Genomic DNA, 27,201 nt, shown 5'->3' with positions numbered 1-27,201 from the left:
TAAATTTGAATTGGAATCCCGTTTGGGACTAAATCATTTATAACAACGCTGATGACAGCCCAAGGCTCGAGGGCACTGGCAGAGAAATGCAGGACCGTGCTGACGTGCGGTTCCACTATGCTCATCGTGCAGAAGCCTTGCTGGCGACCTGAAGAGGACAGAGGGAGAGCCGAAGGGGAAGCAAGCTTCTCAGGTTAGAAAATATCCGTAGCAACAGAAAATCTTGAAGGTCTAAGAACAGTCTCCACTCCCATGTACCAGTGGAAGGACAAAAGAAGGGAGAAGGGATAATCTGACAGTTCTTGCCACTGAAGCCAGAGGACGACCACCGTACACACCACCGGGCTTACAAGCAGTCCAGTGGTCCGACCCGGTGTTGTCCGCAGCTGAAAAGCTGTGTTTGACTGTCCCTGCTGAAGAAAGCCACTCTTGGAAAAGGCACAAGCGACTCAAGACCCCCAGGGAACACAGACAGCAGATACGGAAAACGTCCCTATGTTACCTGAGCAACAGCTGATTTCCATAAAAATGAGGCTTTGGAGTCTAAAATGAGGCTTTGGAAGCCAAAACTAAGACTTTGGAAAGTAAACATGAGGCTTTGCACACTAGAAATGTAGCTTTGGAACCCCAAAAGAGGTTTTCCGCATGAAAAAGGAGGGCTTCGACCCTCAAAATGAAACGTTGGGCCCTAAGAAGGGACAGGTTTGGATGATTAAATCAAGATTACAACCCTGAAAATGGGCCTTTGGGTACAAACACGGATGGGCTAGACGATAGAAGAGACGCTTGGGAGCCTGCAAAGGAGAGGAACTTATTGCTTCCTCTACGGCCCAGAGAAATGAATTGTTTGTTAAAACAAACCTTTGGGCCCTACACTGGGGGCTTTGAGCTGTAAAAGAGGGCTTTGGACCCCCAAAATAGAGAGTTTAATCCCTCAAAAGGAAGGGTTTGGCCTTCTAAATGGGGCCTTGGACCCTAACAATGGGGCTTTGGAAATGAAATGGCAGCTTTGAACCCTGACATTAGGTTTTGTGCCCTCAAATGACGCTTGGGTACCAATGCTTAGGTACTCACCGTCACGTCCCCGTCACCGTTGGTGGCCCGCCGGTGGCCTAAGGCTGCTGTCTAGCGGCACGGCCACGGGATACTGACGCTCTGTGAGGCGGCAGCTCCCATGGAGGTGGGGGGTTCCAGAACACGGGGGTGGGCGGATGAGGGGGGAGGGGCGGAAGGGGGGAAGAGAGGCCCCAGGCCTGGGCCGGGGGCTGCTCGGCGTCGGGGCAGGCCCCATGTTGAAGCTGAGCCTGGCCGCCAGCGGAGCCCGCCTTCTTCTCACAGGGGTCTCCTCTGGCATAGGTCGGGAGGGCTGTCAGTCTTCTCCCCTGAGGTGCTGCTGCCTTGGGTGGGGCCCCTAGGCTGTCACTCCGCCCTGGGATGGGGCCTCCCCTCCCCTGAGGTGCTGCTGCCTTGGGCTGGCTCCCAGGTGGTCAGGCTGCCCAGGTGCAGTTCACCTGAGGTGAAGGTCTCTCTCATTGGCTGCCTGGGCTGTCACTTCAGGCGGCCTGCTGTGGTGCTCGCCCTTCCCGGAGGCGATGCTCTCTCTCATTGGCTGCCTGAGGGGTCACTCCACCCCAACACCAGTGCCCACTCTTCCCCGAGGTGGTGTTTCCTCCGATTGGCTGCCCGGGTCAGACAGCTTATCAATCATCTGTGTGATGCTCTCCCGCCAGGCATGATTGGTGGAGACAGCATGGCCCGCCCCCCCATGTTGCCCAGCTTCTTCAACACAGGCCTCGTTTCCTGCAGGCCTGCAAGCTTCATTGGTTAATTACATATCAATCATGTGCCTTGCCCCCACCTCCTCAAATGCAATTGGCTGTCCTGGGTCCGCTGACTCCCCACGGACTTCTGGGCGGAGGTTGCCAGAAAGACCCCCAAAAGGAGAGTGTGGGCCCCAAGACAAGGCCATGGGTCATAAAAGGCCGGCTGGGACCCTACAAATGAGGATTTCAGCCCTAAAAAGGAGGCTTTGGTAATTGAAAGGAGGGGCCAGATGCCAAAAGTGACGCTTGGGACCCTGACGACGAGGGGAACCTGTAGGTTCCGGCCTGAGCTGCCTTTGGTGCCCAGTCTCTCCGCGCAACACCCCACCTCTGCTGTCCTGGGGGACCCCCGTAACAGCCGGAGCCCGACGTCAGGGACCAGACGAGCTCAGTGGACATTTTGTGCACATTTTCTGGACGTTTTACAGTGCTGGCCCACAGAGCCAGGGAGCGATACCTGTGTGTTGTGTCAAAGGACAGGAAGGGGAGTGGTGGTTCTGAGGATGTACTGGGCAGCGTGGGGCCTGAGCCTGGGGTTAATGGTGTGGAAAAGGGGGTAGAGAAGGGACTGTCAGGGTGGTCCCCATGGGAAGGACACCATGGGAATGGGCTGCTTGTTCCAGCTTTATTGCAAAAAAGAAATTATTCAAATATGGCCGTTGTCAAGAGGACAATTTAATCTCTCCAGGGCTCAGCAGGGCCAGCAGCACCACGACCGCAGGCTCCATCCTGACGGTCGCCTGCGTCTTGTCAGAACGAAGACGGTCTGAGCTGCCAGGGAGCTGACCGAGAGTTCAGTGTCTGTCCTCAAGGGCAGGAGGGCTGCAAGAGAAGGAAGCAGAGCAGCCATGAAGCCCCACTGCCTCCATGAAGACCCCCAGGAGTCCCCTCCAGAGCGCGCCAGACCCACCCGTCTCTTTCCCTGGCCAGGAGGAGCAGCTGGGACAAAGGGAGCAGCCGGAAGCTGCTGCTCAGGAGTGCCCCACGTGCCCTGACAGGCTCCTCTGGGCCTGAAGCGTTTTCCTGGAGCAGGGCCAGGCACGGCAGCACCCTGCCCAGGCTCCGTGCCCTGCCCCACCAGCCCCGGCCAGCACCACACTGCCCCTACTCACCGTTGCAGACAGCCCACAGCTTATGCTGGCTGAGTCTCCTCAGATGCCGTGCAGCAAGCCCTAGGCACAGAGCTCCTGTCAGACCTGCTGCCCCCCAGCACGTTCCAGCCCCCGAGGCTGCCAGCTTGGCCGCACACCCTCCTCCCCCTCAGCAGCGCTGACCCCAGGCAAGGACAGTACCCCAGGGCGGTGGGACTGAGCACGGCTCCCAGCCAGCCCACCTGCGTGGTGGGCCCTGCCGCGGCTCTGGCAGCCACAGGGCCGCCCCTTGCTGCCAGTGCCGCGGCAGGGACTGGGGCCAGGCTGCCAGAAGAGGGACCCTGGGGCTGTGGCTCACCGATGAACCTGACGGCCGCCTCTCGCAAGGTGGCCTGCGTGTCCTCCAGGTACGGCAGGCTCTGACACAGATATTCTTCCACCCTGCTCCTGTCACGCAGTAGCTGGAGAGAGCACAGAGGAACGGAGCTGGTACAGACCCCCCCAAGCCACCCCGACCCATCCCTCCTACCAGCACCCACCTTCCCTCCCAGCCAGGAGCCCTGTGGGGCTGAGGTTCAGAGAGAGCCGCAGGCAGCGGGGGCCCACGGGTGCCGAGACCCCTCTGTCCCACTGCCAGGGCCCACATGGGCCAGGGTCTCCTTCCGCACCCTGGGGGCAGGGAGAGGAGAGGGGCCTGGAGAAGAGCCCTGGTGGGCTCCGTGCTTGAGGGCAGGGAAGGAGGATGCAGCTCCAGGCTCCAGGCTGGAGCAGGGCAGGCGAGGCACAGCTGCACAGCTCTCCCCATGGGCACGTGGGGCAGTCCTTGTCCAGCCTGTCCCTGGGACTTGGGGCTTGTCCTCACCAAGCACTCTCCGATCTGGTGTGCCTGATAGGTCTCGGCCAGGCAGTTCCAGCCCAGGAACTCTGCACAGGCGAGGAGGGTGTCCCGAGAGGCCTGCAGAGAAGAGCAGAGGCTGGGAGATGGCAGCACGGCCGAGGGGAGGAGACTGGCCATCCTCATCCTCTTGGCCAGGCTCCGAGCCCATTGCCAGCCCCTGATGGGACCCTGAGGGGACACAGGTTCCCTCACTGATGTCCAGCAGCCCTTTGCCTCATGCCCAGGCCGCCCCTGTGGTGTCAGCGCTCACTTCGCCGTGACACAGGGCACTGATCACTGCACCTTGGCCACGCTCTCCATCTCGTCATGCATATGGATGAACAGCGGGAGCAGGACCCTCTGCACTTGCTTCTTCATCTTCTTCTTGGTTTTCCCTGCCACCGTCTTCATCACGTCACAGAAGTGGCTGATGGAGAGCTCCCGCACCTGGCCGGACTCCTGGTAGGGAGGAGCACAGGGGGACTTGAGCAACAGCCGCTCCCTGCCCACGGTGAGCAAGGGCGTTTGCGTGGCTGATGTGAGGGGACGTGCTCCGGGGTGGGCTCCTGAACACAGGAGCTGTGGGCCAGATCTGCAGCTGCGGCTGAACGACCCCAGAGCCCTGAAAGGCCACGCAAGAGGAGCGCACGCAGGTCTGCGCCCAAGGGCAGCTGTCTTTGGCGAGTGCCCATCTGTGGGGCTCAGGCTCCCACGGCAGCCTTACATCGTCAAAGAGGGGCAGCAGCTTCTCCGCCAGCTGCAGAGCGATGAGGCTGGCCTCCTCCCTCTTCATGTGGCCCATCTCGTTCCTGAGGAACACCAGGGCCTTCGTCTTGACGTCAGGGTTGCCATCCTGCAGGGTCTCCATGATGTCTGGCAGCAGGACCTGCATTTTTCTTGCCTGCATGAAACACACCGGTTCCTTCTTGTGAAGCGGCGACAGACTGCCCTGGCAAACATGCCCCGGGGGCTGAGCACCTCCCTCCCGAATGGCTTCCCAGCAGGGGGGCCAGGAGCCACTGCAGCAGCCGCCTGGCAGGCAGCGGCCGCTGGTGGGGATGCGGGGAGAAGAAGGGAAGGGAGTGCAGGAGAGCAGTGTCCCCTGTTCAGCCACCCCCTCTTCCCACCGGCCTGAAGGGGTGGGTGGATTGGTGGCCAGCACGTCGAGGGTTGGGCGTCTTCCCCTCTACTCCACTCTGCTGAGACCCCAGCTGGAGCACTGCGTCTAGCTCTGGAGCCCTCAGCACAGGAAAGACATGGATGTGTTGGAGCGGGTCTAGGAGATGCCACAGAAATGATCCGAGGGATGGAGCACCTCTGCTGTGAGGACAGGCTGAGAGAGTTGGGGTTGTTGAGCCTGTAGAAGAGAAGGCTCCGGGGAGACCTTCCAGGACTTCCAGGCATTCTGGTACTTAAAGGGGCTTTATAAACAAGATGAAGAGAGACTTTTTAGCAGGGCCTGTAGCAACAGGACAAGGGGGAACCATTATACACTAAAAGAGGGTAGACTTAGACTAGATAGAAGGAAGAAATTTTTTACAGTGAGGATGGTTGAAAGCCTGGCGCAGGTTGCCCAGTGTAGTAGCAGATGGCCCATCCCTGGAACCACTCAAGGGCAGGTTGGATGGGCCTCTGAGCAACCTGATCTAGCTGAAGATGTCCTTGCCCATTGCAGGGGGGTTGAACTAGACGGCCTTTAAAGGGCCCTCCCAACCCAGACTATTTTAAAATTCTATGCTTCTATGAAAAATACAGGGGAGGGTGACCTCATAGACATGCACCTAGTAGACAGGTTCCTAACCTAGCAGATAGTAACCTAGGGCAGGTGAGATAAAGGACTAGGGGAATAAAGAGGATAGAACCAGGCTCACTAGAGATGAGCCTAGGGGTGGCATGGCAATTTTGGGAGCAAAATCGATAGCCCGGCTCAAGTGCATCTGCACCAATGCACGCAGCATGGGCAGCAAACAGGAGGAGCTGCAAGCCACTGTGCAGCGGGACAGCTACGACTTGGTCGCCATCACAGAAACATGGTGGGATGACTCTCATGACTGGAGTGCTGCAATGGATGGCTGTAAGCTGTTCAGAAGGCATAGGCAAGGAAGGAAAGGCGGTGGGGTGCCTCTGTATGTTAGGGCGTGTTTTGACTGTGATGACAAGGTCGAATGCTTGTGGGTAAGGATGAGGGCAGAAGCAAACAAGGCAGCTATCCTGCCGGGAGTCTGTTATAGACCACCTAAACCAGGATGCAGAGGCAGATGAAGCGTTCTACCAGTGGCTGGCAGAAGTCTCACAGTCGCTAGCCCTTGTTCTCGTGGGGGACTTAACCTACCAGACATGGTAATACAACACAGCGGAGGAAACAGTCTAGGAGGTTCCTTCAGTGTGTGGAAGAGACCTTCCTGACACAGCTGGTACGTGAGCCTACCAGGGGAGGTGCCGCGCTTGACCTGCTGTTTGCGAACACAGACGAACTGGTTGGAGATGTGGCGGTTGGAGGCCGTCTTGGGCCTCGCGACCATGAAATTATAGGGTACAGCAACAGAGCAGCCTGCCCCGAGCCGGTACCTACGGAAAGAGGTTTCTCTGGCTCATGGATTCCTCCCTGCAGGCACAGGAATGCTCCCTTGCTCTTCTCCAGGGACATCGCAGGTTCCCCAGGTGAGCGTGTCCAGGCTGGCCTGGCCGGCTGCTCCTGGTTCCCCCCACGTGCTCCCTGCAGGGCCCTGAGCTGGCGATGCTGCTCTGCAGAGGGAGGGGGCTGTGGTGCCCTGGGGCCATGGGCTAACCTTGCCCTGGCCGTGCTGGTCAGGGTGGGGAGCAGAGCCAGCGGGACGGGGATCACTGCTGCTCAGCCCCTTCCTGTCTCCCCCGACTGCTCAGTAGCCAAGGACAGGGCTGGGCAGGACACGGGGGTGTCTCCAAGGGCAAAAGGGCCAGGGCAGGGCTTGTCCTGGGCCAGGGCTCCAGGGAAGCAGCAGCCCCGACTGGCAGGCGGCAGAGAGGGAGCGCCCAGGGCGGCAGCAAGGGGCAGCCCCAAGGGCGACAAGGGCTGATCCTGCATGGGGCAGCTGGACATTGGCCTCCTGAACCCCTCCTGCACGCTGGGGCTGCTCCCCCAGCTCCACAGGAGAGGTGAAGAGATGGGAGCTCAGAAAAAGAATTTTTGGCTGGCTCCTTTGTTGAGTTTTTCTCAACAGGGAGCCTGGATCCAGGAGCCATATGTACCTGAGGTCTTGGGAGAAGAAAAAATAGGTTAGGAGGCCAAGATTAAGAATAACAAAGGTACAAAACAAAAAGCAAAATGCAAAAACAACCCCCAAAACAATGCAAAGGGAAAATAAATACACAAATGAAGAAAAGTTAGGTCTGGGTTTTCCTAAAGTACACTGGGAGTGCTTGTGGCCTAATGGGCACCTTAATCAAAAGTAGATCATATAGAAGTATTTTCCACAGGGCATCCTTGATTTCCTTGTTCCTCATGCTGTAGATGAGGGGGTTCACTGCTGGAGGCACCACTGCGTACAGAACTGCCACCATCAGGTCCAGGGATGGGGAGGAGATGGAGGGGGGCTTCAGGTAGGCAAATATGCCAGTGACAAGAAACAGGGAGACGACGGCCAGGTGAGGGAGGCACGTGGAAAAGGCTTTGTGGCGTCCCTGCTCAGAGGGGATCCTCAGCACAGCCATGAAGATCTGCACGTAGGACACCACGATGAACACAAAACAGCCAGAAACCAACAAAGAACTTAATTCAAGAAGCCCAAGTTCCCTGAGGTAGGAGCGTGAGCAGGAGAGCTTGAGGATCTGGGGGATTTCACAGAAGAACTGGTCCACAGCATTGCCCTGGCAGCGTGGCAGTGAAAATGTACTGGCCGTGTGCAGCAGAGCATGGAGAAACCCACTGCCCCAGGCAGCTGCTGCCATGTGGGCACAAGCTCTGCTGCCCAGGAGGGTCCCGTAGTGCAGGGGCTTGCAGATGGCAACGTAGCGGTCGTAGGCCATGACGGTGAGAAGACAACACTCTGCTGAATTGAAAAAGAGAAAAAGAAAGAGCTGTGCGGCACACCCCGAGTAGGAGATGTCCCTGGTGTCCCAGAGGGAACTGGCCATGGCTTTGGGGACAGTGGTGGAGATGGAGCCCAGGTCGAGGAGGGAGAGGCTGAGGAGGAAGAAGTACATGGGGGTGTGGAGGCGGTGGTCGCAGGCTATGGCGGTGATGACGAGGCCGTTGCCCAGGAGGGCAGCCAGGTAGATGCCCAGGAAGAGCCCGAAGTGCAAGAGCTGCAGCTCCCGCCTGTCTGCGAGCGCCAGGAGGAGGAAGTGGGTGATGGAGCTGCCGTTGGACATTGGCTGTTTCTTGGCACGGGGGCACTGTTCAAACAAGGAAGGGAGAGGGTAGAATTAGGAGAGACTCCTCTGAGCAAAGCCCCTCCATTTGCCATAGCAACACCCCCAGCTGAAATGCATTTCCTTTCCCTGCGCTGTGCTGGCTGAGTGTCCCAGCAGGACGGGCCAAGCAGACAGTCGGGGCTCCCGCAGAGGAGATGTTCTAGCGAGAGCGTCAGCTCCTTGCCCAGCAGGCAGCGCCCAGAAGACATCGGCAGGGACGGCCCGGAGAGAGCTGCCTGAGCGCAGCCTCCCGCAGCGCTTGTCTGCAGTTCCCCCCGGCCCCGGCCCCTGTCTCTGCTGCCTGGAGCTGTCCCTGCCCGCAGCTCTTGCTCTGTCCCCAGGTGTCCCCTCCCTGCCAGTGCTCACAGAGCCCGTCCCAGCGCTGTGTGCTCAGCTCTGCCCTGCAGACACCTCCCAGCAGCAGGGCCCTGCCCTGCCCTGCCCTGCCGGGGGTTGCTCCTGCCATGCAGAGCTTCTCCCGGCAGTGCCCTGGGGAGCTCCCCGGGCAGGCTGAGAGCTGACCCCGGCAGGCGGCAGAGTCCCTGTCCCGGCACACAGCCCCTGGGGTGCAGGGACCCTGCTCGGAAGGACAGCCCTGGGCACCCCTGGCTGCACACCCAGACGCACACCTTCCCAGCCATGCCCAGAAGGCAGCCGTCGTGCCTGTCCCTCCGATGGTGCAGCAGGGAAGCCCTGCTCCGCAGCACGCCCTCCTCCTCTGCGCTGCAGAAACCGAGGGACTCCTCCCGGCAGCTCCCAGGAGCCGTCGGATGTGCCGGTTCTAGGAGGTGCCTCCAGGAGAGGCAGCGGCATTGCCCTGCGGCCAGAGACTTACCACAGACGGGGCTGTGCAGATCTCTGCCGCGGGAAGCTCTCGGCATCCCCCCCCTCCCAACTGCCTTTATGCTCTCCCAGCCTCGCAGGTCTCCTCTCGGTCCTGCAGGCCGTGCCCCCAGCCCCGCTCCTGGGCAGAGCTGGCTCTCGGCCGCGCTGCCCGCTTGCCGTGAGCTCCTTCCGTCCCAGGAGCCCGGCCCAGCTCCGCCGCAGAGGACCAGCCCGAGGCACTTTAATGACCCCTCTGGTGGGTTGGATGCCGACTCCATCCACCTCAGGCCCTGAGAGGAAGCTGAAGAACCTCTTGAGAAGGCAAAGGCAGATGCCACGTCCAAAGCTCCTTGGAGCACTCATGGGTCCCACTGAGGGACACTGCTGAGAAAGCGTCCCCAGGGGCTGGTTAGGGCAGAAAGCTGCAGGCAGTGATGACAGGTCGAGAAAAACACGGTAAAGGTGGCTCTGATGCTGAGTAAACCTGCGCGTGTTCTGTCAGGCCAAAGGGCCAAGCCCTGACCCCGACCCTGGGAAGGGAGATCCTGTCCCTTACGCATTGCTCAGGGCTTTTCCTGGGGCCGTGTGACCTGGGGACGTGCAATGCCAAGTTCAAGACTATGGGACAGCACCTCCAGGCTCTCGGCTGGAGACAAGGAGGCCACGAGGCCCTCGTGCTGTCAGGGTAAGATGTGTCCTGGCAGGCCTTGGTGGAACAGGCCACAGCCAGAGCCAGCGGCAGAAAGGCCTCAGCTCTGGCGGGGGCTTTATTCTTGCCAGCTCCCTTGACCCTCTCCACCACAGGCTGTCCTGCACCTTTTTCCTCGCAGGCTGTGGACACCCACCATGCTCACCAACCTTCCTCTCCCTGGAGCATCTTCCTGCCCTTACTGACATCTCTCCACCCTCACGGGCTCTTCCTTGGAATACAAAGCTTGGGCTAATCCAGGCTCTCTCTGGGTGGCCTGTTGTGCCACAGCACTGCCCTTGGAGTGACATTTCACATAACTCCAAGTGACATGAAATCCTCATCTCCAGCCGCAACTTCCAAAGCTTCACGTCCTGCCATTACATCTTTCTCGTGTTGCTTCCCAATTTGGAGAAATTAAAATTGCCGTCTCTGAAACCACACTGCAGCCAGTCTCAGGACAGTCTGGGTGGCCACGCTTATCCTGACGCAGCCCTGCATGTGGGTGGCCTTGCTCACGGTGAGCATCACCACTGGCTGGTCTGGTGTCCCTCGTAGTGCCCAGGCCCTTCTCCTCAGGGTCACTGCTCAGCTGCTCAGGTCCCGGCCTGCCCTGATGAACAAGGTTGTTCTTCCTCCTCGGGCAGGACTGGCCACTTCTCCTTGCGACCTTCAAGCGGTTTCTGTGGGCCAGAATCGCAGAGTTCCTCAGGGTCCCCGGACTGGAGCTCCGTTTGGTCAGCTGTGAATGCCTGTGTGCGGACAGCTCACCCTGACGGTGCTGCCTCTCACAAGAGGGGAGCGTGAGGAGCTGCGGGGCACTACAGACCCAGCTGGGAACTGCCAGGAATGCAATCCCCGAAACACCAAATGAGATTACAAAACACGCAAAAGCAGAGTCAGCAGGGAAAGGGAAAAGCAGGGCTGGGCTGTTTGTGTGTCAGGCTATGTTAGAGGGAAATATGGAATCATAGAATCCTTAAAAGACATCTACATGTCTTTCAGATCCCTCCAGTTCTGCTGACTCCAGCAGTCCCTGGGTAGCCTTTTCCAGTGTTTCACAACACTCACTGAAGAAATGTTTCCAATATCCAATCTAAACCTCCCATGGCACAACTTGGGAGAAGAGACTGATACCCACCGCACTACAACCCCTTTCAGGTAGTTGTAGAGAACAATAGGGTCTCCCCTCAGCCTCCTTTTCTCCAGGCTAAACACCCCAGTTCCCTCAGGCTCTCTCCAGCACAGAATCCCAGAACCTCCGAGGCTGGAAGGCAGCCACCTTCCACCTTCTCTGTGCTTCCTCTTCCACCTCCTGTCTCACCCACGCCAGCCTCCTGACACCTTTTTTTGACTTCCAGCATGTCAGGGTGGATCCTTCTGGAGCTTGAAGAGCAGATCGTTAACCATCAAAGAGCTCTCTGCACGCTTTTTGTCTGCAGGGCTGTATCCCATGGGATTCTCCAAAGCGGGTCCCTCAGCAGGCCAAAGCCTGCCCTCCTGAAGTCCTGCTCCTTGCTTTGTGCCCTTCTCTCAGGATCCTACACTCTGCTTTCTCACCCCCGACTGGCACATCCCTGACCCGCTCTTCCTTGTTTGTGAGCCCACAGGGCCCCTCAGCTCACTGCCTCCCGAGTCACCCTGGCCCAGAAGATGTGCTCAGTGAGCTCCAGAACCCTCCTGGGTGCCTTGCACCTTGCTGTGGTGCCTCTGCAGCAGAGGCAGTTGGGACAGTTCAGCTGTGCCGTGAGCTCCAGGGCCTGCAACCATGAGGCTTCTGCCAGGTGTCTGAAGAAGGCCTCAGCCACCCGATCAGGAGGTCTGGAGCAGATGTCCGTCCACCCACCCACCCACCCACCCACAGTGCTGCCCACGTTGTTCTGCCCTCTGACCCTGGCCTACCAGCTCTCAGCTAACTCATCGCCCGTCCCCAGGCAGAGCTCCGCACGTTGCTGCTGCTCTCTCACAGAAAGGCCACTTCCCCTCCAGGTCCAGCCCTATGGCCTTATCAGGACCTGGCCGCAAGACCCCACGGTTTCCCCAGGAGGTGCTTTGGGCCACCTTCTCCCTCAAGTAGCCAACTCACAGACCCTCGGGGCTCGCCAGTGCCTAGTCCAGACTCGGGGTCCCTAAATACCTGCCTCCCAGGGCTCTTCTACCGACTGGCTGAACTGGTTGGATGTACGCTAGTGGTTACACCCGCTGACACACACACCCCGACATGACCCACACACTGCCCGATCTCGGCACTTGGTGGCCCCCAGGCACACGAGCCCCCATGAACTGTGGTTCCCACGCCAGGGCGTCCGTCCCAAGAGCAGAGATCTCCTCAACCCAGAGAGTTGTCTTCCTTGCTCCAGGCGTCCCTCTGGTCTCAAGGGCCCTGTGGTGCCTGAAGGCCGGTCCGAGCAGTAAAGATGGAGGTGAGGAAGACATTGACTCTCTTGGGCTTTTCCATAGCCTGGGCCATATACCATGTACACTTTCCCTAGTCTTCCTTTTGTGTTGCCTTCGTAGGCGTGGCGACCTGGTTCAGGAACGGCACGGCGACCAACCCCAGGCCGCTCGGGCCATCAGCTCGCTGACACCAATGTTGTAGACGGCAAATGGCGTTTATTAGTTTGGGACACGGCGTTATATAGCTTAGGTTTATAACCTCACTTCCGTCTGCTTGCATCATAAATTAAACGCTATTGGCTTTCAGGAGAGGGGCCCTAACTTTCCGTACAGCGCGATATCTTCCGGCCGCCAGACCCTAGCTAGCTACATTTCCCCCCTCCCTATGCGTAATTAAATTAATTAAATTAATTTTTAATTTATAATAATAAATAAATTATTATTAATTATATTAATTAATAGTAACAGTAATTAAATTACTATTTAATTAATAAATTAAATTGGTTAAAATATAGCAATCTTAAAGGATATATATCTCGTAACCTTGGATAGGAAACATACTAAATGCATCCTACTCTTAGTCAGTGCGTTATAATAATGTTAAAAAATATATACAGATTACGAACTTGAATAGAAAACACAAGGCACGTCGAGAAGTGACTGGGGGGCACCTGGGAGCAACGGGGTATAACTGGGGATAGTTAAAGGAAATTTTGACAGGAACATTCTTAAAGCAGCTCTTGGCGTTCTATCAACATGATGTTGACCTTCTCTAGTCGGCTCTTAACAAACGACGCGAGTCTGTTCAATATACAGGGTCCAAAGATCAATGCTATCATGATAATTACGATCGGCCCTGTCAAGGTAGATATCAGAGTGGTCAGCCATGGTGAATGGTTAAACCACGATGTGAGCCAATCTTCTTGTGCCTCTCGTTCCCTTTTTCGTTTCTCTAATCCCTCTCGTAATTTGGTCATAGTGTCCCTCACTATTCCGGTGTGGTCCGCATATACGCAACAGTCTTCCCTTAGTGCAGCGCACACTCCCCCTTGTTGCAAGAACATCAAGTCTAACCCTCTTCGATTTTGCAACACTACCTCAGATAGTGATCTAATTGATTGTTCTAATGCACTTATTGATTGTTCGATTCTAGCCAGGTCCTCATCTACTGCCACCTCAGGGCGCTAAGTTCTTTGTTCTGTTGCACCAAGGATGCTACTCCTGTACCTATTCCCGCACCTCCTACGATCATTAGAGTAGCTATTGTTAGTGCTGTAAGGGGTTCTCGTTTTGACAGGTGATGTTCCGGGGTAATCTGTGAGTCGTAGACAAAGTCTTCAGTATGGTAAAAGATTTTGGGGACTATAGTTACCTGGACACAGTATTCTGAGGATTTATCAAATTTTTCCAACGATAGACAAGGTGTAACTCCCATAGTGGAACACACCCACTTGGTATTGCTGGCCGGTATTAACCATTTTGCAGGGGTTTTATCTTGTGTCTTGCTAGCACATAGTTGTTTTTTGTGCTTTGGGACTTTACCTACGCACACGCCACTTCCCACCACCCGTGCCAATGTAATTCCTTGCTTTTCTGTGTCCCATATACACTGGGCCGTATTTGAGCCATTTACTCGTCTGGGTATGTCACTTACTCCTACAGCCTCATAAAAGGGTGGTCTTATTCCGTAGCACAGCCAACAATGCTCCGTAAGATTTGGGTTAGTTTTGTTCAGTAGTTGATAGCTAGCTTGCATCATTTTCCAGAGAGAATTTTGATTGGGAGTTTCGGTGGTGTGTGTTGCTCTGGGTGCGGTAACTTTGGTACTAGCTACAATATTATGTGGTGATGGTGTGATTTTCGGGATAAGAACCGGGTTAGGCCCGATTGCTCGGTTGGGGCCTACTGGCAGTGGATCATTCGGGATAATCTCCTTTTTTATGAGGATTAAACCACCTTTGTCTGTCCCTGGTTCTGTGTACCTTATCCCCCACATTTTCCCAAGTAACCAACTGTCTTCTTGGGGCTCAGTAACATTTAAGAAGAGATACTGACAATTTCCGCGCCCTCGCCATGCTTGTGGTGGAATGCACTTATATGGACCTGTCGTGGTTTAGCCCCAGCCAGCAACTAAGCACCACGCAGCCGCTCGCTCACTCCCCCACGGTGGCACGGGGGAGAGAATTGGAAGAGTAAAAGTGAGGAAACTCATGGTTTGAGATAAAGACAGTTTAATAAGTAAAGCAAAAGCCGTGCACGCAAGCAAAGCAAAACAAGGAATCCGTTCACCACTCCCCATGGGCAGGCAGGTGTTCAGCCATCTCCAGGGAAGCAGGGCTCCGTCACGCGTAATGGTTTCTTGGGAAGACAGACGCCATAACTCCGAACGTCCCTCCACCGCTTCCTTCTTCTTTGTCCCAGCTTTATATACTGAGCATGACGTTATATGGTATGGAATATCTCTTTGGCCAGCCTGGGTCAGCTGTCCCAGCTATGTCCCCTCCCAGCTTCCCATGCACCCCCAGCCTGCTCGCTGCAGGCCAGCACGAGAAGCTGGACTGTCCTTGACTACTTAGCAACAACTCAAAACATCAGCACCTTATCAACATTTTCTCATCCCAAATCCTCATAGCCTCACGTTAGCTTCTATGAAGAAAATTAACTCTACCCTGGCTGAAACCAGGACAGGACCCCACTGGACTTTCAGGTATTTGTCTCTACCACTACCCGGTATCCAAGCAGGGGCTATGGTCTCACATCCCCAGTAGCTACAGTAATATTGGTTAGGGTAGTTGCAATAACTCTTCCCCGGGTTCGAGCTGGGACACATATAAAATCCTAGGTACCTCCAGCATCGGTCTCTCGGGACAAGCTGACACAGAGAGGCATTAAAACTTGGCGCATCTGATGTAATTTGGGTTGCGATAACTTGTTGATCATCGAATCGAAGGAGGGACCATTTAAATGGCCGATGGGGATGGTGTTCTGATACTGCTTGCCCTATAGTGACGAGCCCTAAAATCAAGATCACACAAAGACATCGTAGCCTCCCCCTTTGGAGGTTAGGTCGCTGCTGTTTGGATTCCACCAGTGTGGAGCTCCCAGGTGCGGACAGGATGCTTGTCGGCTTGTCGTCCTCTCTCGCCACCGGGGTGTACGGGTTACAAGGACGTCCGATAATCCGATCCTGTGGGCAAAAACTCAGAGTTTTCATTAGCTTTATTCTGGAGGTCCGGTTTAATAGACTTAAGCGGACACCACTTAACTTTGCCATCTCTTTTGACAGCAGCATATACTCGCCCTGTCAGGACTAGCCTCCACCCTTGTTCCCATTCTCCCAGCTCATTTTTGATTATAACTAACGGGCCGCCTTCTAGCGCTCGAGCGGCCCAATGTTTTTGGGTGGGGCTATTCACCTCTGCTCCCCTGGGGAACTGATTTAGTGCTAAAAGAGCGGTAGCTAGCAGGTGTGCTTGGTCTCCCGGAGGAACGGCGTTGGCAAAACCTTCTGTTTTTGCCAACACCTCTGATTTAGATTTCAGAGTTTGATTTGCTCGTTCGACTATAGCTTGACCTGTGCTATTATACGGAATACCGTGTGTTAAGGTGATACCCCATTTCAAAGCAAATGCCTGGACTGATTTGGAGGCGAAGTTCGGGCCGTTGTCTGTTTTGATCTGATTAGGGACGCCAAGCCACGCCATGACCGTCAACCAATGCTGGATGGTCGCTTTGGAGTGGGTTCTAAGGTGTTGTGTGGCTACGATCACTCCGCTATATGTATCTACGGTTACTGCTAGCCACGCTCGAGGTTTCAGCAACTGACAGAGCGTAAAATCCGTCTGCCACACTTCGGAGGCCTTAAGGCCTCTGGGGTTGACTCCACTGGACCACAGTGGTGCTTTCTGGCAATGGGGACACATGGCTACTATGTGTTTCGCATCAGTGACCGAGATCCCGCATTTCTTTGCTAGCGCTTTAGCTCCGATGTGGAGAGACTCGTGTAGCTGGCGGGCTTCTCTTAGCGTCCACACCCCTTTTGCAGCAGCGTCTGCTTTGTCGTTGCCGGTTTGGAAAAACCCTTTGATTGGGTTGTGGCTGTTGACGTGGATGACCGATATGGTGCCCTTTCTGGAAAAAAGTGCTTCTTCCAGCATGAGAGCTGCTGTGGATGTTGACACGCCGGGCCCCGACATGGCTAAGCAAAGCTTAGCCACGAACATCGAATCGGTCACTATGTTGAGGTGTTCCATTGGGAACAGTCCACACGCTAGTACTACGGCCATCGCTTCTAGCTGCTGGACTGAAAGCGCACGATTGGTCGTTTTAATGCAGTGCCATTCTCCTCCTGATTGCCATACTGCTGCTGCGGTTGAGGTCGCCAAGGATGCATCTGTGAAGACCGTTGGTCCCCGTTGGGGCCGATCCATGATCTTCCTTGGGAGGTCGATGTGGCAGCCACTGGCAGTGGCTGGAGCCATGTAGCGGGTGATCCGCCCCGGTTACTTGGGCTAGTTGTCTCGCACAGTTGTCCTCCCATTCTTGTTTAAAAACAATCATCCCTGCCCCGTCGAAGATCAATCTACAAGTTTGTTTTCTATCGAACGGGAGCATATCGTCTCCCCCGAAGACACCATCTATGAGGGTGGAGACCATGGCAGAATTAAGCCCTTTATCCGCAATTGCCTTAACAATCGCTTGGATATCCTTAGGGTTTATTGGCGAGTGGACCCTCTGTCCCCCATCTGTCACCCGGACCGGGAATGCTAGCGCGGCCGATGGGGCCCAGCTGGCGCACGCAATCTTTATTTTCCTCCAGTCCGTGAGAGGGATTTCTCCCCCTCGCGGTTCCTCTTTAATTTGGATGGGAATATTTTGGCTCTTGACTTTGTTTATCTCCGTTTCCTCCTCCTCTGAGTTTGAATCGGTTGTGAGCCACTCGTCCCAGCTAGTGTCTGATCCAGAGCCGGAACTCGACTGACTGGTTACTTCCGGTTTGCAGTACCTTTTTGTTGGGCTCCGGCCCCGCCCGCTTCCCTTGCTTCCCGCCCTCTTGGCTCGCCCCGCCCTCTGCGCGGCGGGGTGTTTGCCCTATAAGGGCATTTTTTCAGATGGCCGCTCTGATTGGCTTTCCGCCCTTCGCTCGCGCTCTCCTCCCCTTCCCGGTCACCCTCATCACCTCTCTTTTTCTCGTTCTCCTCCCCTTCCCGGTTGTGTGCGCTTGTTAACGCTAACGCTTCCTCCCTGTTCCCGCCAAGGGCATCCTCGCCCCGCCCTTTGCCTTCTTGCTCGGCGCCATCTTGGGGCGCGTAGGGCGGTGGTGTAGCCCAGGCTTCCTCAGACTCTGGTTTCTCCGCGGCGCCCCTGGCCTCCTCGGCTAGCTTACCCCAGAAGGATTTAGCTCGTTTCTGTCCCTCCGTAAGCGGGTCGGGGTTCGGGAATTGAGGGGACGTGTCGGCCTTTGGCAGATCTTTAGGCTGACTAGAATCGTCATCGTCTGGGGGGTGCAAAGTCTGCGTGGCTGCCCCGACTCCCAGTTTCGGGGTGGCCAACAAACAGTTCTTTGCCGCCCTCCAGGTGTCCTGTTCTTGTATGGCCTTCTGCAGGGCTTGTACGACTTTCCCCCACGACTTAAGGTTTTTCCCACGACCCGAGGACATCGTCTCTTCGGCTAACGCTTTAGTGCATTTATCCCACACTTCGGAGTGGAGAATATCCACCGGCTGGGCAATGGCTCCAATTTGCAAAAGTCTCGCAACTGCGAGAGTAAAACCTTTGGGTTTACAATCAATACCCCACTGCTTATGTAATTGTGATACGACCTTCACAAGGGCTTCCATCCTCCTTGTTGGTCCGGGAGCGTCCTCCCCGCCGGGCTGGTCCTGCCGCTCCGGCCGCCGTTCACCTGTCCAGGCGACGATTCCCGGGTTTCGGCACCACTTTTTGCCTTCAGAGGCGTGGCGACCTGGTTCAGGAACGGCACGGCGACCAACCCCAGGCTCGTGCCCACCTGCACTCTCTTGTTTTTAAATATGGAGTTCATGTCCCTTGAAGAGAAATGGGCTGGATGAGGCAACAGCGAGCGGGACTGAAAGGGTCGGAACTGCCAAGTCCAGAGGGTGCTGCTCAGTGGCACCAAGTCTCTCCTCAAACTGTAGGATAATTTAGGAAGGAAAAGACCTTGAAGACAATCAAGTCCAACCATTTGCTTAGCACTGCCAAGTCCACCACTAAACCATGTCCCTAAGTGACACGGCTACACATCTTTTTAAATCCCTCCGGTGATGGTGACTCCACCACCTCCCTGGGCAGCCTGTTCCAATGCTTGACCACCCTCTCCATAAAGACATTTTTCCTAACATCCAGTCTAAACCTCCCCTGGCACAACTTGAGGCTGCTTCCTCTCGTCCTATCGCTGGTGGCTTGGGAGAAGAGACCAACACCCACCTCACCACAACCCCCTTTCAGGCAGTTGTAGAGAGCGATGAGGTCTCCCCACGGTCTCCTTTTCTCCAGCCTAAACACCCCCAGTTCCCTCAGCTGCTCCTCACAGCAGGAGGACTTGTGCTCCAGACCCCGCACCAGCTTGGTTGCCCTTCTCCGGACACGCTCCAGCACCTCAACATCCTTCTTGTCGTGAGAGGCCCAACACTGAACACAGGATTCGAGGTGCAGCCTCACCAGTGCCGAGTACAGGGGCATGATCGCTGCCCTGCTCCTGCTGGCCACCATTGCTGACACAGGCCAGGATGCTGTTGGCCACCTGGGCACACTGCTGGCTCATGGTCAGCCGGCTGTCAACCAGCACCCCCAGGCCCTTTTCCGCGGGGAAGCTCTGCAGCCACTCCTCCCCAAGCCTGTAGCGTTGCATGGGGTTGTTGTGAGCCAAGTGCAGGACCCGGCACTTGGCCTTGTTAAACCTCATAGACTTGGCCTCGGCCCAGCCAGCCTGTCCAGGCCGCTATATAGAGCCTTCCTACCATCAAGCAGATCAACACTCCCAGACATCGGGGTGTCATCTACAAACTTCAGGAGTCTGTGCTCGATCCTCTCGTCGGATCATGGACGAACTTATTAAACAGAATTGGCCCCAGTCATAGAATCACCTTGAAAAGTCGTCTAGTCCAACCCCCCTGCAGCGAGCAGGGACATCTTCAACGACTTCAGATGACTCGGAGCCCTGTGCAGCCCGATCTGGAATGTTTCCAGGCACGGGGCATCTACCGCGTCTCTCGGCAACCTGTGCCAGCGTTTCACCACCCTCATTGTCAAAACTTTCTTCCTCCTATCTGGCTGAAACCTCCTCTCTTTCACTTTAAAACTATTACCCCTTGTCCTACCGCAACAGGCCCTGCTGAAAAGTCCTGGGGAACACCACTTGTGACCGGTCTAGTGCGAGGCCAGTAGCTCGCGGTGTCTCCCAGGGGCGAAGACATGGACCGATCCTCTTTAACACCTTCCTTAATTAATGGTCTGGACGATAAGGGCAGTGCGAACCCTCAGCAAGTTGGGGAATGGCACCCAGCTGGGAGGAGCGGCTCCTAAGCCAGGGGATCCTGCTGCCATTGCGAGGGACCTGGGCAGGCTGGAGAGACGGGCTGACAGGAACCTCATGCCGTTCAGCAAGGGGAAGTGCAAAGGGTGCTGTACGGGGGATGAGCGGGGGCACAGGCTTCCCAGGGAGCTTGTGGGGTCTCCATCCTCGGAGATGGCCCACAGCCCTCTGGACACGGTCATGGACAACCGGCTGCAGGTGGCCCTGCTTGAGCAGGGGGGTGGCCCCAGCTGACTTCACCCCCCAGCTGACCTCCCGGCCAGCCTCAAGAAGCCCGTGACTCGGTGCAACGGATGCCCCGACGAGGATCCACCAGCAGCGCTGTCACCCTCAGGCGGCCATCGCCAGCTCCACCAGGAAGCTGCAGCCTGTGGAGAGCCCAGGCCCGAGCCGGCTCCTGGCAGGAGCTGCGGCCCCTGGAGAGGAGCCCAGGCAGCAGCAGGTTCTCTGGCCGGAGCTGCTGCCGGTGGGGCCCGGGCGGGAGCAGGGAACAGCGCGAGGAGGAAGGGGCAGCAGAGACGAGGCGCTGTGGGCCGCCCGCAGCCCATTCCCCGTCGCCCTGCGCGGCTCGGCGGGGAGAGGGGGCCGAGGGGTGGGGAAGGGAGGCGCGAGGCTGCGCCTGGGAGGCGCGGGGCTGGGGAAGCTGTTTTAGGCAGGAGCTGTTGCTGCTCTCCTGCTCCCTTTTCAATGGGCAACACACCCCATCACCCTGGCCCCGGGCAGGGCCCTCTCGCCCCTGGGGGGCGCAGGGCGGCGCTGTGAGGAGAGGCCCAGGCTGCCCGTTCCCGCCCGGCAGCAGCCGCGCCATTGGCCACGCCTGAGCCAATCAGTGGAGCCAGAGGTGGGCTGTCACCAAAAACCGTGCACACTCCAACGCGGCACTTACTTACTTCAAATATACACAGCAAAGTGTTGCATATACATAAAGTTTCGCCATATGCCTATACATATGCATGACCTGTCCCCGCTTCGTATTGAAATGAGTTCCAAGACGTTATTTCCATGGACCCCTCCCATCTGCGCTTGCGCACTGCCTTCTGGTGGTGGTCGCTGAGGGTCGTGAGGATGAAGGCCGGTGGCTCCTCTTCGTCACCAGTAGTAACCCCTTGTTCTTACGCAGACTCAGTTGCTCGTTGGTTTTCGTGCAAACCACAAGGTCAGTTTCAGCCGGTTCTTGAGGCACTCTCCCGGTTCTTATCGGGGACCGTCCTTGTGAGGGGCCACAAGTCTTCTCACTCCTGTCAGTTTATCAGGAACTGTCTTTGTAAGGAACTACAGATCTCCTGCTTTAGTTACTTTACGCAACAGCTAACAAGATTTCAAACCTTATCTACTAATTAACTGCTAAGATTCCCTTAACCCCTTCTCTCAGTCCCCCCTTTTCTAAAAAGTTAGTAAATTTTTTTACTATGCCTGTTTCTAATACAGTGTTTCCTTATCCAGCATCTTTTCAAAATACTTGTTGGACTCAAGCCTGCGTCGTAACTGGTTCCTCTTCCATTCGCTGTAGGAGTTCCTGTGTTCCGAAAACACCGCAGGGCACATCGAATTATAACACAAAGCGTTATGGATAGAACCACAATAATTATTAGAGTAACAAATAATCGTTTTCATCATGATGGGCTTGGTAACTGTCGTGGTTTAGCCCCAGCCGGCAAGTAAGCACCACGCAGCCGCTCGCTCACTCCCCCTCCCGCAGTGGGACGGGGGAGAGAATTGGGAAAAAAACCTCGTGGGTTGAGATAAACATGATTTAATAGGACAGAAAGAAAGAAGGAAACAACAATGATAATACCAACAAAGGAATGTACAAGAACAAGTGATGCCCAATACAGAAATTGCTCACCACCCGGCGATCGACAGCCCGTCCCCGAGCAGCGATTTCCGCCCCCCGGCCAACTCCAGTTTATGTACTGGGCATGACGTCGGATGGTAGGGAATATCTCTTTGGCCAGTCTGGGTCAGCTGTCCCGGCTGTGTCCCCTCCCAGCTCCCCGTGCACCCCCAGCCTGCTCGCTGGCAGGCCAGCACGAGAAGCTGGACTGTCCTTGACGGCTCAGCAACAACCCAAAACATCAGCACATTATCAACAGTTCCTCATCCCAAATCCAAACACAGTGTCACACTGGCTTCTGGGAAGAAAACCAGCCCTATCCTGGCTGAAACCAGGCCAGGCGGGCAGTGCCACCACTCCAACCCCATCAACGGGCACTGCCCGCCGCGGGGGTTGTAGTAGTGGCGGTGCCTGTCGCAGGAGTTGGAGTAGTGGCAGTAGTCGTCGTACCATTGCTGTCCTTCCCTCGGCCTTGCACACCCCACATCCCACGGTCCCAGGAAGAGCCCTGAGCCGAGTGTGAGGGACGGGACCCCCTTCCCATTGCCTTGAGGTCGGGGCTTGGCCTCTCTGCTTTGTAAAGCGGCCCAAGGGATTTCTCAGCGCCGGAGCCACCGGCACAGTGCCCGGGCCTGCCTGCAATCACAGCCTCCGCCGGTGCTCCAAGGGACTTCGGGGTTTGCCTCCTCAGATTTTTCAGGCTCTTCTGCGTACCTGAGGGCCTTGGCCTCAGCCCTCACGTATCCCATGGGCTCCGAAGGATGCCAAAAGCCCTCAGAAGCCATCCCTCTGCTATCATCTTCTTCAGGCACTGAAGACTTGTGTTGCTCATGAGAGAGGTTTCGGGAGGGTGGGTGAAGAGGGCGATTCCAATGAGCGCTCTGAAGAAGCGATGGAAGCGTTCTCCAACCGGTACTGATGCCGAGTGTCTCCTGAGGAGGTGTGGGCAGCCAGGAAAAGCAGTCCCCTGAGGCCTGACACGGTGTGGACAACCTTGCTCCTCACCTCTCCAGCCTCGGTATTTTGGTCACCGGCCCCCTGGGACCCACATCACTTCTCGACTGACGTCTGCAGCTGATGCCAAAGCTTCACTGCAGGAATTCCCACCCGCTTTCCTTAGAGACCTGGGTGTAAACAGGCACCGCGGGTTGTTTGGTTCATCGCAGTCGATGGGTATGAGAGAGACAGTTGCGGGACGATGAAGCTTCGCCTCCCCGACCTTCAAAGCAGGGTGGTAGGTGAGAGGGATCCGAACGATCAAAGAGAAGGAAGACCTCTGGAGAACAACGGAAGCGCGTATATCCAGACAGACTTCCGAAGAGATGGCGGGTCAGAATGTCTTCTCCCAAAATTAACAGCCGTTCTGAAATATTTTAGCAGGACAGAAGTGGTTTGTCTCTTTTTTTTAAGTATTGACAGCAGCTCCTCAGGTTTTCAGGCAGCTCCATGGTCTGACCATAAGCACCCGGGGCAAAGCTCTAGAGCCCCAGTGTATCTCGGGCACTTCCCTGGGACAGGCAGCCACCGGAGAAGACCGACAGAGCCATGGCACTTTGATCATCTACACCTCGTCTTCAAGACTTGTGTGCTTAATGAGATAAGTTTCAAGAGGGTGATCAGAGAGGAAGCCACGTGAAGAGCACTTTGAAGAAGCGATGGAAGCATTCTCCAATCGATACCGATGCCGAGCGTCTCCTGAGGAGGTGGGGACAGGTAGGAGAAGCAGTCTCCTTGAGGTCCATCACTGTGTGGGCAACCTTGGTCCTCAACTCCCCCACTCTGCTCTGTGTCTCTGTATGCTTGGCTATGGTAGTGGAAAATATCTATCGATAGGACACGGACGGGGTTTAGATCCCTCCCAGAGCAGGCTGTAGATCTGCAGGCGATCCAGAAGTTGACCTTGCATCCCCTCATCTCCCCAGTTACCCCAGAAACAGAAAAACACACACTCAAACGAATTCTTGAGCTTGAGGATGGTAGAACCATAGAATATCGCGAGTTGGACGGGACCCATGCGGATCATCGAGTCCAACTCCCTGCTCCTCACAGTACGACCTAAGACGGTACCATATGACTAAGAACGTCATCCAGACACTCCTGGTACCGTGACAGGCTTGGTGCCGTGCCCGCTTCCCTGTGGAGCCCGTTCCAGTGAACGGCCACCCTCGCATGGAAGAACCTTTTCTTCATGTCCAATACGAGATTCTCCTGATGCAGCTTGACACCATTTCCACGCGTCCACTGGAGGCTCAGCCTGGCGGGAGGAAATGGAGGTCAGCGCTTGGGAGACGAGACCAACCCCCACCTCGCCACAGCCCCCTTCCAGGCAGTTTAGAGAGCGACGAAGGCTGCCCTCAGCCTCCTCTTCTCCAGCCTGAACACCCCCAGCTCCCTCAGACTTGTGCTCCAGACCCCTCCCCAGCTCCGTTGCCCGTCTCTGGACACGCTCCAGCACCTCGACGTCCTTCTTGTGGTGAGGGGCCCGAAACCGAAGGCAGTTTGACAACTGAACCTCTTCATCCCGCCGCGGGAGTCGAAGAGCCGAGGCCGGCGGGGACAGCCCGCCTGGCTGGGGTGCTGCCACGGGTGGGCACGGGATGGCCGGGTGGCCGGAAAGGCCATGGGAGGAGGTGTCTCTGCGGGATGACCAAGGTGGGCGAGGGTCAGAGGAGAGGCTGGTGAGGGTGACGTTACGGCGGGTGACAAAACCCGTTTAACTCCCCTTGCGGACTGTAACTACCCCCGGGCGGGCACCACCAGAGCACGCAGACGGTCCCGGAGGTTTCCGGAAGGTGTCGGGGACCCGGCTCGCGGCCCAGGTCTTTCCAGCAGAGCCGCCGGGTTGGCCAACGACGGTGACGCTCAACCGCGTCTCTTACCCTCGGAGGAGGAAGAGCCGGACACGGCTGCAAAAGGCGGCGTCAGGCTGGGCTGCCGCGGCCACGGCACGGTGGGGGTGTCGTCACCCCCCCAGGGGACGGAGAGCAGGCGCGAGAACTCAGAGGCGCAGGCTTTGGCCGGATTTTGCAACTCCCGGGAGCTTGACCCTTGGGTTTTGGCCGGGATCGAGTCAATTCTTCGATCGTCCTCGTTACCATTCTTGCCCGAAAAGGCGGGTTCGTTACCCGCCCCGAGGCCGCGGCGCCGCGTTGACGGACGCCGCGTGTTCCCCTTCAAAGGTCATTTGACGCTCAATTGCGGGTTGAAGACAACGTGACCACGCGGCGTCTTGGAACCCACTGGTGACGGTGACCAGGTTGAGTCCTGGAGGCCACCGGTGACGGTGACCACGTTGTGCTTTGGAGCCCACCGGTGACGATGACCACATGGCACCTTGGAGCCCACTGGTGACGGTGACCACATGGCATCTTGGAACCCACCGGTGATGATGACCACGTTGTGCCTTGGAGCCCACCAGTGACGATGACTACATGGCATTTTGGAACCCACTGGTGACGGTGACAACGTGGTGTTTTGGAGCCCACCAGTGACGATGACCACATGGCATCTTGGAAGCCACTGGTGATGATGACCACATTGAGGCTTGGAACCCACCGGTGACAGTGACCACGTTGAGTCTTGGAGTCCCCAGTGATGATGACCACGTGGCATCTTGGAACCCACTGGTGACGGTGACCAGGTTGAGTCCTGGAGGCCACCGGTGACGATGACCACGTGGCACCTTGGAGCCCACTGGTGACGGTGACCACATGGCATCTTGGAACCCACCGGTGACGATGACCACGTTGTGCCTTGGAGCCCACCAGTGATGGTGACCACATGGCATCTTGGAGGCCCCTAGTGACAATGACCACATTGTGCCTTGGAGCCCACCGGTGACGGTGACCACATGGCGTTTTGGAACCCACCGGTGACGGTGACCATGCGCCACCTTGGGGCCCACCGGTGACGCCGCCCACGTGGCCTCCCGGAGCCCTCAACCTGCCTCCAGGAGCTTCCCGACATCCCACCGGGAGCCCCGGCAAGCGCCGCACGCGACGCCAGCGCCGGCGCGTCACCCTCCGCCCCGCCCCCCCCGCCCCGCCCCAACTTCCCTTTTCAACCAAATTTCCCTCATTTTCACCCCGGAAAAAAAACCGCGCCCACCCCCCCCCCCGCCCTCGCGGAAAACGCCGCGTCGCCGCTTTCGCCGCAAAGGGGGCGAGCGGGCCGGACCGCGGCGGGGCGGGGGTTGGGCGGCGAAGGGGAAGTTGCGCCTCGCGGTTGACGTTCCTCAAGAATCGGGAAGTAAAACTCGCCGTTACTTCTCCCCGCCCCCTCGGCCCGCCGAGGTCATCGCCGCGCCCAGCGCTTGCGTCATCGTGGCTCGCGCTTCTCTCGACCCGAGAAACGAGACGCGAACCCGGCGCCGGGGCCGGGGTCGCCGCGTCGCTCCGAGGGGATCGGCCGCTTTGCCGCTTCTTCGGGGCGGGCGGAAGCGTCGCGTCGCGCCCCGCGCGGTGACCCGCGCCCGAGGGCCGTCGCTAAAGGGAGGGGGTTTCGCCCCGTTCGGACGGCGCGCCGCGTCCCGGGCGCGCCGCAAAGACCTGAGCCGCCCGTTTTTCCCTTTTTCCCCCCAAAAATCCCCTTTTTTGGTAACTCGGAGAAGCTCCAGCTCGTGAAATCCACCCAATTTGGGGTTCTTCCCTCGAAACGCGGCAGCCGACCACAACCGTCCATCCAACGACGCCATCTCCCGCATCTTCCCGCCGCTTTGGGGATGACCCAACGGCGCCGGTTGAGCGTTGGCCAACGGCGGCAAATCGCCAACGGCTTTTCCAATTTGGGGGTCATTTTTGTTTCTCCCCCCGAAAAAAAACCCAAAACCCAACATTTTCCAATTTTCCGGCCGATTTTCCAGGCAAACCCACCACCGGCGTGCAGGGCGACGCCGAAAGCGGCGAGATGACCCGACGCGGCACGGCAAGAAGCCATCGGCGGTGCCGCGGTGACGCCGGGCCTGACCACGAAGACGATGTTGCAATCGTTGGGTTGGGTTGTTTTTTTTTTTGTTGTTATTTTTTTAAGGTTTTGGGGGTTTTTTTTCGGGGTTTGGGATTTTTTTGGTTGTTTTTTTTTCTTTTTTCTCTCTTTTTACGTCAGTTTGCGCCGCTCCGTAGCGCCCGGCCTCACGTGACGGACGCGCCGCCGGGCCGGACCAAAGGGGGAAGGAGACGTTCCCGTCGCCGCAGAAAGAGACACCACCCAGAATGGGGCCGCTTCGCCTCGTCCCTCTGCTCGGTGAGCCTTCCTCCCCCTCCTCCTCCCCCTCCTCCTCCTCCCCCTGCACATCCAGCCTTTTCTTTTTGCCCTATTCCTCCATTTTTCCACCCGTTTCCGTGCCCGCTGGGCCAGCTCCTCCCTTCTTCCTCCGTCTTCCTCCACCGATTTCTCTGTCTCTTCCCTTTTTTCCCCCATCTCTTCATTTTTTTCCCCCCAAAATTCACTTTTTTCCCCCCAAAAATCACTTCTTCCCCCAAAATTCACTTTTCTCCCCCAAAAATTCACTTTTTCCCCAAAAAATTCACTTTTTCCCCCAAAAATTCACTTTTTCCCCCAAAAAATACACTTTTCCCCCCCAAAATTCACTTTTCCTCTCCAAAAATTCACTTTCCTCCCCAAAAATCACTTTTTCCCCAAAAAATTCATTTTTCCCCCCAAAACTCACTTTTTCCCCCCAAAATTGACTTCCCCTCAAATCACTTTTTCCCCCAAAATT

The 27,201-nt window shown here is 56.8% G+C and overlaps 1 protein-coding gene across 1 annotated transcript; it reads right to left on the bottom strand.

Annotated features, from left to right (window-relative positions):
* Nucleotides 1-6,164: 6,164 nt before the first annotated feature.
* LOC309416309 (olfactory receptor 14A16-like) lies at nt 6,165-9,652 on the bottom strand. Its single transcript, XM_082015876.1, has one exon. It carries the CDS (start codon nt 8,139-8,141, stop codon nt 7,155-7,157), a length of 987 nt encoding a protein of 328 aa, XP_081872002.1. The 5' UTR covers nt 8,142-9,652; the 3' UTR covers nt 6,165-7,154.
* Between the last annotated feature and the right edge of the window lie 17,549 nt (nt 9,653-27,201).

The sequence above is a fragment of the Phaethon aethereus genome, assembly GCF_964289735.1.
Source record: "Phaethon aethereus genome assembly, contig: HAP1_SCAFFOLD_348, whole genome shotgun sequence".
NCBI lineage: Eukaryota > Metazoa > Chordata > Aves > Phaethontiformes > Phaethontidae > Phaethon > Phaethon aethereus.
This window is presented reverse-complemented; position numbering and strand designations above follow the sequence as displayed.

Bases quoted from the DNA above. Each gene is read 5' to 3' on its own strand.
- LOC309416309 (XM_082015876.1), bottom strand. From the start codon at position 8,141: ATGTCCAACGGCAGCTCCATCACCCACTTCCTCCTCCTGGCGCTCGCA.